The sequence below is a fragment of the Neoarius graeffei genome, chromosome 4, assembly GCF_027579695.1.
Source record: "Neoarius graeffei isolate fNeoGra1 chromosome 4, fNeoGra1.pri, whole genome shotgun sequence".
Taxonomy (NCBI): Eukaryota; Metazoa; Chordata; class Actinopteri; order Siluriformes; family Ariidae; genus Neoarius; species Neoarius graeffei.
This window is the reverse complement of record NC_083572.1, coordinates 46,902,291-46,914,711: the sequence shown is the minus strand read 5'-3', so window position 1 is coordinate 46,914,711 and position 12,421 is coordinate 46,902,291. Positions and strand designations below refer to the sequence as shown.

General features: G+C 39.9%; 1 protein-coding gene across 1 annotated transcript in view; it reads right to left on the bottom strand.

Annotated features, from left to right (window-relative positions):
* edem1 (ER degradation enhancer, mannosidase alpha-like 1) overlaps positions 1-12,421 on the bottom strand; it is a 77,082-nt gene that overhangs the window by 38,564 nt on the left and 26,097 nt on the right. The window contains exons 4-5 of the mRNA XM_060919281.1: positions 1,571-1,742; positions 461-644 (exon numbers count right to left, since the gene is read on the bottom strand). Of these exons, the coding sequence (XP_060775264.1) occupies positions 461-644; positions 1,571-1,742 (356 nt within the window). The remainder of the gene's footprint in view (positions 1-460; positions 645-1,570; positions 1,743-12,421) is intronic.

Genomic DNA, 12,421 nt, shown 5'->3' with positions numbered 1-12,421 from the left:
TTGGCGGCCAAATTCGCGGAATTCCGCGGATTTTTCACAGCCCTGAATGGCAGACAGCGCTTTCCACCAAGTGTGTTGCACTTGTCTTCCAGAAAGCATGCTAGCCTTTACTCTCCCTGGTTCCTAGCGGTCATATGATAGGAGGAAGTGTTATCTAGTGGATGTGAATTGGCATGACCAAACGGGGGGGGGGATATAGTGCTTCAAAACTCGAACAATTCAGCTGTGCTTGATACCCTCATACCAGCAACACACAGAGCTCTCTAATTTGATATTTTTGGCACAAATGAGTACACAAACCCCTAAAAGGCAATCTGCCTTTTTTGATCAGTGTTTGTCAGAAAACTGTCTCAAGGTCCACTCTATCTTGTCCCAAATATGATAGGAAAAGAAAAAAAAATACTGGAAAAAAAAATTGAATGAGAATTCTGAAAATCATATAGCCTACACTTGGCCTTACCTAGCAGCCCTGTGTGGTTGCTCCTCAGGTTCCAGAGAGCTCGGACAGCCCTCCTTGCCACCCACTCAAATGTGGAGTCGCCAAGCAGACGGCTTAGAATGCCAAACTCAACCAGAAGAGAGCCTGCACCTGCTGTGCATGTCTCATTTATGCTGTCAGGAGGCACACCGCTTTTCAGATTCACCTATTTAAAAATCAATCATTTTGCATTGAAAGGATTAAAATCTCATTCACAAAACTGTCCATAATAATAATAATAATAATAATAATAATAATAACCACCCACAGATAAAGCCAGCTAAAGTTTGCTAAATTAATATTCCTCTGAACACTGAACTATACACTACCGTTCAAAAGTTTGAGGTCACTTTGAAATTTCCTTATTTTTGAAAGAAAAGCACTGTTCTTTTCAATGAAGATCACTTTAAACTAATCAGAAATCCACTCTATACATTGCTAATGTGGTAAATGACTATTCTAGCTGCAAATGTCTGGTTTTTGGTGCAATATCTCCATAGGTGTATAGAGGCCCATTTCCAGCAACTATCACTCCAGTGTTCTAATGGTACAATGTGTTTGCTCATTGCCTCAAAAGGCTAATGGATGATTAGAAAACCCTTGTACAATCATGTTAGCACAGCTGAAAACAGTTTAGCTCTTTAGAGAAGCTATAAAACTGACCTTCCTTTTGCAGATTGAGTTTCTGGAGCATCACATTTGTGGGGTCGATTAAATGCTCAAAATGGCCAGAAAAATGTCTTGACTATATTTTCTATTCATTTTACAACTTATGGTGGGAAATAAAAGTGTGACTTTTCATGGAAAACACAAAATTGTCTGGGTGACCCCAAACTTTTGAACGGTAGTGTATGCTCTTTACACATTGATAAATGATACAGTCTGCACACTACTAAGAATAATAGCCAAAACAAGGGGAGGAGGAATGAGAACAAAAAAAGACCCACATGAGAAAAGACCAATTTTTTTAAAAAATTATTAAAAAAAAAAAACACACAAAGAAATAGCTCCAAAGTGTACCCACACAACCAGTGTTAAAAATACTGACACTAAACTGATCTACATAAGCTAACAGTGAACAAAGGGTCTGACCCTGGGGTAGGGGATGCCAGTGCTGGTGTTCTCGAAGGCAGGTAGCAGCCGCACAGCAAGGTCATGAGCCAAATGGAGCAGCTCATTGTCATAATCTTCCAGCCCCACATCTCCGAACGGGTGCCGCGGATCGGTCAGAAGAATGTGAGCCGAGATCAGACTGCCAAGGATTCTGAGGGACAAATTGAAGACCACCTCAGTCGAACCATATAATAAAAACACTGGTTTGTGAAGCGATAGATCAGTATTTGTTGTAACAAATGTGTAACACTATAACTCAATAACTTAGAGTTATCAGACTTATCAGATATTCCTTTCAGAGTGGTTTTGCACCATACATGCTTAAATGCACTGCCAAAAAAAATTACACATCTGCAGACAGAACAGAACAGCCTTCCCTGCCACCCACTCAAACGTGAGTAAGAGCTCACACCTAGTAAAGCAGGACGACATTTATGTACAGACTCTACTAGCAGTTGTTCATACAGGAGGAATGGAAAGCTTTTACCACAGCCTGATCTCAAAGTCTGGGTGAGAATCTTGGGAGACAGGAAAAGACTAAACCAGCTTTGAAACCACAGTTCAAAATTATTACTTTTGAAATAAAATAAATGAGTACACTTATGAGAAGCGATGCAATGCCAAATAAATTGACCAGATTTTCAATGAAATGACATGGTGTGAGCAAAACTGGTTGAAGAAATCCAACTAAATGGCTTAACATTATAATATTTGAACCTCTTTCATCATTTATGAACAAGATCAACTGTGAGCTACTACTCACTTGCATATACCCCTGCTCTCACTTAGATCAGAATGCAAGCAATCGAAGGAATAGGACACTTATTATGAATGTTGACTTCAACAAATAATTAACCTTGAAACAAGTAAAGAGCAGTGTCTCTCCCCAGGGATTTCAAATAGCATCCTGGTAAACTGTCATTTTGAAATAGCATTTTGCTTCTTGAAATAGCGTCAAAATCCACCCTGTGTTTCTCGGAAATATATTCAGTCGGTAAACATGAAGTTGATGTGCGACAGACCTGAAAAAGGTATACACGGTATAGAACCCCAAGCTGAAGTTTGGTACCAAGTGGCTACAGTATGACTTGCGGTTGCTGAGAAAAAGGGCGTTTCGGACGGACGTAGATATGGCTGGATGGATAGAGGTAATCCAGTATACCAGTGTGTGTGTGTGTGTGTGTGTGTGTGTGTATATATATATATATATATATATATATATATATATATATATATATATATAAAAACGGGCGAGTATAAAAACATTATTGTGAATGATTGTGTCCTCCTTCATGTATAAAAATTACATAATCTGTGTCATTGGAGTCATCATTACAACACAGAGACAGGAACATGCATAAACAAGCTCACACACTCCAACATGTGATTTTTAAAAAGCCTCTTCAATTCTTGAGAGTAGAAAATTATGACTCATTCTAACATTCTAACATTCATAATAAGTGTCCTATTCCTTCGATTGCTTGCATTCTGATCTAAGTGAGAGCAGGGGTATATGCAAGTGAGTAGTAGCTCACAGTTGATCTTGTTCATAAATGATGAAAAAGGTTCAAATATTATAATGTTAAGCCATTTAGTTGGATTTCTTCAACCAGTTTTGCTCACACCATGTCATGACTCATGACATGATATTTAACCAGGGACCTCTTCCTGCCTTTCAGGTACAACCATGAATTCACACCACACGCATTGTATAAATGTTATTGTTCAGGCCTGTTGTGACTGTTCATTCTCACTCATGTTCCACATATGTTACCTACATGACTGAGTGCTTCTTTTTCATTCAGGAAAACTAGAGAGAAAATGTACAACCACATCAATGAAACAGGGGGACATTAATTTGGGACAGAACAATACAGTGCAATAAAAAACATGATTTGGGACAATCGGGCACTGCATAAGAGAGATGTTCACAAGCAGTAAAATGCAAGTCCGGGTCAAAGCCCCGCAAAGCCCATGACAATCACTATTTGGTCTTGACATATTGTAAGATTTCAGGAACAATGAAATAGTGAAATGGATTCTAAGTGCATAACTGTTAGTCTTGCAAAAAAATGAAAGGTAGATTTAGATGTTTAGTTTTAGTGTTAAACGTAGCATACAAGTCAAGTCTTTGATAAATACGCCATGAATATACCATGGTAAATACTTGCAAATGTACATGCAAGACACTATTTTTATGGAATAAAAACATGTATTCTATTCCCTTCTAGCAGGTTCCATTTATTTGGTTTGATAGCATATCGCTTATCCTACGTGTATCACGTCACTCTTCCCAATGGAGAATGAGCGTTGAATATGGTTTACGATATTGTATGGTTGTCAAGACATGGCGTCACACGTCGGAGACGTAAAACTTCCACGCTAGCGAGCAACTGTAACAATTTGTAAGCAAACATGGCTGCCAGGTTTGCTTTGATAAATACGCAATATTTTGAGAGAATTTTGAAAGAGAAAGAGGCATTGAACACCCAAAAGGAATGTGTAATAATATTGGCTGGCTTTTTTTCATGGTATATCAGATATATTCCATTCAGCTAGCACTATATTGAACGAGTCGAAGACTCGTTCAATATCGTGCTAGCTGAATGGAATACAGTGGTGCTTGAAAGTTTGTGAACCCTTTAGAATTTTCTGTATTTCTGCAGAAATATGACCAAAAACATCAGATTTTCACACAAGTCCTAAAAGTAGATAAAGAGAACCCAGTTAAACAAATGAGACAAAAAATAGTATACCTGGTCATTTATTTATTGAGGAAAATGATCCAATATTACATATCTGTGAGTGGCAAAAGTATGTGAACCTTTGCTTTCAGTATCTGGTGCGACCCCCCCCCTTGTGCAGCAATAACTGCAACTAAACGTTTCCGGTAACTGTTGATCAGTCCTGCACACGGGCTTGGAGGAATTTTATCCCATTCCTCTGTACAGAACAGCTTCAACTCTGGGATGTTGGTGGGTTTCCTCACATGAACTGCTTGCTTCAGGTCCTTCCACAACATTTCAATTGGATTAAGGTCAGGACTTTGACTTGGCCATTCCAAACATTAACTTTATTCTTCCTTAACCATTCTTTGGTAGAACGACTTGTGTGCTTATGGTTGTTGTCTTGCTGCATGAACCACCTTCTCTTGAGATTCAGTTCATGGACCGATGTCCTGACATTTTCCTTTAGAATTCGCTGGTATAATTCAGAATTCATTGTTCCATCAATCATGGCAAGCCGTCCTGGCCCAGATGCAGCAAAACAGGCCCAAACCATGATACGACCACCACCATGTTTCACAGATGGGATAAGGTTCTTATGCTGGAATGCAGTGTTTTCCTTTCTCCAAACATAACACTTCTCATTTAAACCAAAAAGTTCTATTTTGGTCTCATCTGTCCACAAAACATTTTTCCAATAGCCTTCTGGCTTGTCCACGTGATCTTTGCTGCTCATCTGCAGTTTGCTAATGTTCTTTTTGGAGAGCAGTGGCTTTCTCCTTGCAACCCTGCCATGCACACCATTGTTGTTCAGTGTTCTCCTGATGGTGGACTCAAGAACATTAACATTAGCCAATGTGAGAGAGGCCTTCAGTTGCTTAGAAGTTACCCTGGGGTCCTTTGTGACCTCACAGACTATTACACACCTTGCTCTTGGAGTGATCTTTGTTGGTCGACCACTCCTGGGGAGGGAAACAGTGGTCTTGAATTTCCTCCATTTGTACAGAATCTGTCTGACTGTGGATTGGTGGAGTCCAAACTCTTTAGAGATGGTTTTGTAACCTTTTCCAGCCTGATGAGCATCAACAACGCTTTTTCTGAGGTCCTCAGAAATCTCCTTTGTTTGTGCCATGAGACACTTCCACAAACATGTGTTGTGAAGATCAGACTTTGATAGATCCCTGTTCTTTAAATAAAACAGGGTGCCCACTCACACCTGATTGTCATCCCATTGAAAACACCTGACTCTAATTTCACCTTCAAATTAACTGCTAATCCTAGAGGTTCACATACTTTTGCCACTCACAGATATGTAATATTGGATCATTTTCCTCAATAAATAAATGACCAAGTATAATATTTTTGTCGCATTTGTTTAACTGGGTTCTCTTTATCTACTTTTAGGACTTGTGTGAAAATCTGATGATGTTTTAGGTCATATTTATGCAGAAATATAGACAATTCTAAAGGGTTCACAAACTTTCAAGTACCACTGTAATACAGTTAGGTCCATAAATATTTGGACAGAGGCAACATTTTTCTAATTTTGGTTCTCTACATTACCACAATGAATTTTGAACAAGAGCAATTCCAGCGTTATGGACGTGACACTTGAACTCAAAATGGCAACAAATGACCCAGTGCATGTTTTATTGTCTCCCAGTATTTAAACAGGTGTTGCATATTTTAAGGCTGTACCATACTGGAGAAGTGATAGAGCAAGAACAATTCCCATAGTACATCTAGGGCATGCCAGAAAATGCCAATAAAAGATGCGTTATGGATGTGACAGAAAAAGTATCACTTTTCTTGGGTGACTGTACATTTTTATCAAACTCTGTGAAATTGTAAACCTAATGTCGAAATGGAGATATCAATTTGATAGAGGGGTCCAAGGTGAATATTAAAAAATCTTTGTTTAAAATATTTTGTATTTCATGCAGAGTTTCGGAAGGAAAAGTCAGCGTTATGGATGTGACGAAATTCCGTTATGGATGTGACGCGTCTGAAATAGACATGGCATATGTTTAGAAAATCAGCAATTTAACCACCATAACCCTTTGAAAAGCTCTCTAAATATCAGCTAAAACTATCAAAGTTCTTAAATAATATTTAGGATGGCTATTGTTTTGCTGTTTTGTGGATTTTAGCATACATTTCTGTGGCTTGTGGCAATAATATAGAATTGTACATGATCAAAGTTGATTTTAGCTTGGGGTTTACATTATAAGAAAGAAAGACTGACATATTAAGGCGAAGGGAACAATTCTTGTGACAAATTGGTTCAACTTATTCACATCTGTAAAATACAGGCCTAGGTGATATCTCTGGGAGTGGTTTTGATGTATTACATGTTGCTTTATTTTTGCATGGTGAGGTTGACATTTACATGGAATTGCCCCCAAAACAATTCAGATGCAGTTGAAGTTCAGACTTTCAGCTTTAATTCAGTGGGTTGAACAAAATGATTGCATAAAAATGTGAGGAACTAAAGCATTTTTAAACACAATCCCTTCATTTCAGGGGCTCAAAAGTAATTGGACAAATTAAATAATTGTCAATAAAATGTTCATTTCTAATACTTGGTTGAAAACCCTTTGTTGGCAATGACTGCCTGAAGTCTTGAACTCATGATGTTTTAGGTCATATTTATGCAGAAATAGAAAATCTAAAGGGTTCACAAACTTTCAAGCAACATTGTATATTGGATACACCACTCAATGCCAGCCAATAAGGTTAAAGTGTTTTTTTTTGTTTTTGTTTTTTTAAATTTGTCACTTCAATGATATACAGTTGGTACAGTACAGAAGTAAAACAAAATGTTTCTCCAGGACCATGGTGCCACATTAATCATCAGAGGACTACAATCAACAATACAACAAAGTACAAGTGCGACACTGCAGACAATAAATGACACAACAGACAGACAATAAACGACAAACAACATAAAGTGCAGACACAAACACCACAAGGTGCAGAGTTGAGCATACATATCGAGGTCGTATATGAAAAGGGAATAAATAAAATGTAAACCTTGCTGTGTGAGACACTGTAAACACTGTAAAGCAATAGTGCATGATTGTCCACTGTGAAAAGATTGCAGTGCGAGTGGTGTGTTCAACAGTCCGTGAGAATCAGTCCAGTCCCTCAGAGTTGAGGAGTCTAATAGCAGGTGGGAAGAATATAATTAACCATTATTCACCTCGCCTTCGGCGAATATCAGTGAATAATAGAGACAAAGTTGCGGTTATTATTCATCTATCTTCACTGAGCCTGAGGCAGGTAATTGTTTTAGTATAAACATACAGGTGATTTAAAAAAAAAATATTTCAATCTTCAAACGTGGCGTGCAAATGTAACGTTGACGGACTTGTGTCACTTATGAAAACATCCGTTTAGTCAAGCTTTTTGTTAATATGAAGTAAAGGAGTCGATCTGGAGGGTCCTCAGACAGAATGTTTTGGTAAACTGGGATGTATGGATGCTGTCAGTCCCCTACTCACTCGCTCACTCGGGTTTGTTGACAGTGTAGTGGCTGGCTGCTTTATGTCCCGGGGCGCCCTCATGCCCGTTTTATCTTCTGGCTCTCCCCTTTTAGTTGTGCTGTCATAGTTAGTTTTGCTGGAGTCCCTGCTTGCACTCAGCACAAAATGTATACTGTTGCTAATCATCAGGTGACACTGGGCATACCTAACAACCTGTGTTTTCTCTCTCTCCCATCTGTCCCTCTGGGTTACATGTCAATCCTGAGATCGAGGTGCTGACCTGTTCTGCTCCTCAGACCTGCCTGATCCATCCTGATGCCCTACGTCTGGCTGGAGTCTCATCACATCGCTCCTGTGGAGGACGGCCCCATATGGACAGTTGAAAGTCACACTTGGAAGACGCTCTGGACTCTTACAGTAATGCTTTTATGGCTGAGGACTACAGTTGACTTGCTAACTTTCGGACTGCAGTTGTCATGAACAGTTTTGCACTCAAGTTTCCATCAATGAGAGAGTTATAACATCAACGAAACTGACTTCATGTTAAAACTGTCATAAATCACACTGTCTTATCACCCAAATGAGGATGGGTTCTCTTTTGAGTCTGGTTCCTCTCGAGGTTTCTCCCTCATGTCGTCTGAGGGAGTTTTTCCTTGCCACTGTCGCCACAGCCTTGCTCATTGGGGATAAAATTAGCTCATGTTTAAAGTCATTACAATTCTGTAAAGCTGCTTTGCGACAATGTCTATTGTTAAAGTGCATATTCTGGACCAATTTCGTGGGTTTTTTTATATGAAAGTATGTCCCTTTACACACTCATCCAGAAGGGTAATTTTGCACAAGGCCATCTGTCTACAGCAGAAAAAAATAAAACGTGTCTGGAAAAATCCCAAGGGAGTCTGGAGCCAGATTTGTGACGTTACCTGCGGAAGCGCCAGCAGGCTGCGCGAGCTTTGCACGGTTTCAGTGCACAGCCTGTGTAGACCAAGCGCTCCCATTTCTCTCTCATTGTCCGGTCTTTTGGAAAACGATGAGTGCTAATCCCATCATGATTGGTGTTGCTACACCCTCCTACGATACATCTGTTAACCATTTTAATAATTACGCGATAACGTTGAAGAAATTTGCAGAAAACCACCAGGTCCTTTTCTCATAAACAAACCAGCGCTGACGTAGGATTCAGAAGAAGGCGTCCCGCAGATGACGTCATGAAAATCAATGTTGGCCGGGAAATTCAAATGGCAAGTTTTTTCAGAGGCGGACCAATTCACCTCAAATGGCTTGATTTCAACTGAATTTTTCTGGTATTGCGCAAGGTAAAAAAAATTGCAGAGAATGCAGAATGTTACAGATATTTGACCAAAGTTTAATATAAAATAGGAGAATTACATTGATCTGCTCCTGAATTTACCCGTGATATGCACTTTAAAAGCGCTATAGAAATAAACTTGACTTATTAATGATGAATCAAATACTTTGTTTTGAAATAGATAAAATAAGTCACAATTCCACCTTACCTTTAAATAGTTTTAGACCAAACTTCATAGCATCTTTAGTGCTTTTAGGAACAGCATTTTCTTTCATAATTTGTAATTCTTCCTCATTTACAGTAACGACGCGATTGGCCGCCGTTTTGCTGAGTCACTGGAGGTGAATATCAAGAAATAAGCCGAAACTCTCGACCAATCAGTGTGCACGATTTCCTATAAATCGCCTGCATATTCATACTAAATGCTAATATTTGCTGATGTGAACAGAGGGGTGTCTTGTTAACAGCAACATCACTTTGATGCTAAGGCAAACTAAAAGAATCTGTCTGGGTACGTTTTCAGGTGTTTTATGAAGTTTGATGTCATCGAACCAGTGTCTAATTTTCTTCCCACATTCTTTGCAGGTTTCAATGCTTCTGTAATATGCAAGGATTTTGAAATCTCTATAATGGCAGGTTACCACGTACCGCGCTCCTGCTGAAGCCATGATGCACTGCTCCGATTATACTGGTGCTAGCAGGTGCATTTTGTGATGCGTCAGTATAATGGGGTGCAGCCAGAAGGGGGTGTAATTTGGGGGGAGGATGAAATAAAGCAACTACATGCCTAAAAATAATTTTTCTGGGCTTTTCGCACACTGTGTTTGAGGGAAAAAAAAAAAAAACAGAAGAATTCATCTGTTCGCATAGAACTATTGACAAGTCAAAGTCAAGTTAGGAGTCATAAAGGACAAGTGGCAAGTCAAGTCTGAAGTCAATTTTTTATGCAACTTGCAGTACCAGTCATTAATTTGGACACACCTAATTCGTATATTTTTTCTTTAGTTTTATTAACTACAAAACACTTCATGTCTTAAAGTAATGATGGAAGTCATTTCTCTTTACTTAGTTGAGCGGTTCTCGACATATGGATTAATACAGTTGTGGAATAGGGCAATTTACCGTATTTTTATTATTTACTATTTGATCTCCAACTCATTACAAAGGCAAGAAATTGCACTAATCAACTTTTGACGAGGCACCTGTTAATTGAAAAGCATTCCAGGTGACTCCCTCATGAAGCTGGTTAAGATAATGCCAATAGTGTACGAAGCGTCATCAAGGTAAACGCTGGCTACTTTGAAGAATCTAAAATATGAATCATATTTTGTTTGTTAACACTTTGTTCACCACATAATTCCATTTTTTTTTTTTGCGGTCCGGTTTCCATCAAATCCTGCGTTCTGATTGGCTGGCGAGCGGGTCCGTATCCTATGATACGGACCCCAGTTACGGACCTCTGGCGACTCACTCGCTCACAACAACAAACATCATAGCAATTTGTGTCAACATTTATTTTCGCATTTCTCAGGAGAATAGCATTAATTTTACAGCATGGATAGTGATAACGACAGTGTTCACAGTGAAAGCGAGTTTTACTACCCTGAGGAAGAAGAAATAAAACATTTCAGGAGAAAGCTAAAAACCTCTAACTGTTGCTAACGCCAAGCAAAAACATGGCTGACTCCTGAATGACTCAATTTTGTATAAATAGGGGACTACATAGGTGGCAAAATGTAGTTTTTTTTTCCCGCCATGGAAGTGCACTTGTATACCAAGGAGGAAGCCATTTGCATTACAGCCGTGAATGAGGATTCAAAATGGCGGCTCGCCTCGGCTCGGTTTTCCCTTTCGGGCGCTCTCGTTTTCTGTTACAATTTGGTAAAGAAAAAAATAAATATATTATTTACCAGCTTAAGGTCGGTCCATATGGTGAAATACCGTGACCTCAGCTTTGAAAACTGACCTCGAGGCCCTCTGGGCCGCTCAGTACTTTCAAGACCTCGGTCACGGTATTTGACCATACGGACCTCCCAGCTGGTAAATAACATTTTGGGTGCTGGTCATATAATTAGAATATCATGAAAAAGTTTATTTATTTCAGTAATTCCATTCAAAAAGTGAAACTTGTATAAAATATATACATTCATTACACGCAGACTGATATATTTCAAGTGTTTATTTCTTTTAATTTTGATGATTATAACTGACAACTAATGAAAACCCCAAATTCAGTATCTCAGAAAATTAGAACATTGTGAAAAGGTTCAATATTGAAGACACCTGGTGCCACACTCTAATCAGCTAATTAACTCAAAACACGGTGGCACGGTGGTGTAGTGGTTAGTGCTGTCGCCTCACAGCAAGAAGGTCCGGGTTCGAGCCCCGTGGCCGGCGAGGGCCTTTCTGTGCGGAGTTTGCATGTTCTCCCCATGTCCGCATGGGTTTCCTCCGGGTGCTCCGGTTTCCCCCACAGTCCAAAGACATGCAGGTTAGGCTAACTGGTGACTCTAAATTGACCGTAGGTGTGAATGTGAGTGTGAATGGTTGTCTGTGTCTCTGTGTCAGCCTTGTGATGACCTGGCGACTTGTCCAGGGTGTACCCCACCTTTCGCCCGTAGTCAGCTGGGATAGGCTCCAGCTTGCCTGCGACCCTGTAGAACAGCATAAAGCGGCTAGAGATAACGAGATGAACTCAAAACACCTGCAAAGGCCTTTAAATGGTCTCTCAGTCTCGTTCTGTAGGCGACACAACCATGGGGAAGACTGCTCACTTGACAGTTGTCCAAAAGACGACCATTGACACCTTGCACAAGGAGGGCAAGACACAAAAGGTCATTGCTAAAGAGGCTGGCTGTTCACAAAGCTCTGTGTCCAAGCACATTAAGAGAGAGGCAAAGGGAAGGAAAAGAAGTGGTAGAAAAAAAAAGTGTATAAGCAATAGAGATAACCGCACCCTAGAGAGGATTGTGAAACAAAACCCATTCAAAAATGTGGGGGAGATTCACAAAGAGTGGACTGCAGCTGGAGTCAGTGCTTCAAGAACCACCACGCACAGACGTATGCAAGACATGGGTTTCAGCTGTCGCATTCCTTGCGTCAAGCCACTCTTGAACAAGAGACAGCGTCAGAAGCGTCTCGCCTGGGCTAAAGACAAAAAGGACTGGACTGCTGCTGAGTGGTCCAAAGTTATGTTCTCTGATGAAAGTAAATTTTGCATTTCCTTTGGAAATCAAGGTCCCAGAGTCTGGAGGAAGAGAGGAGAGGCACAGAATCCACGTTGCTTGAGGTCCAGTGCAAAGTTTCCACA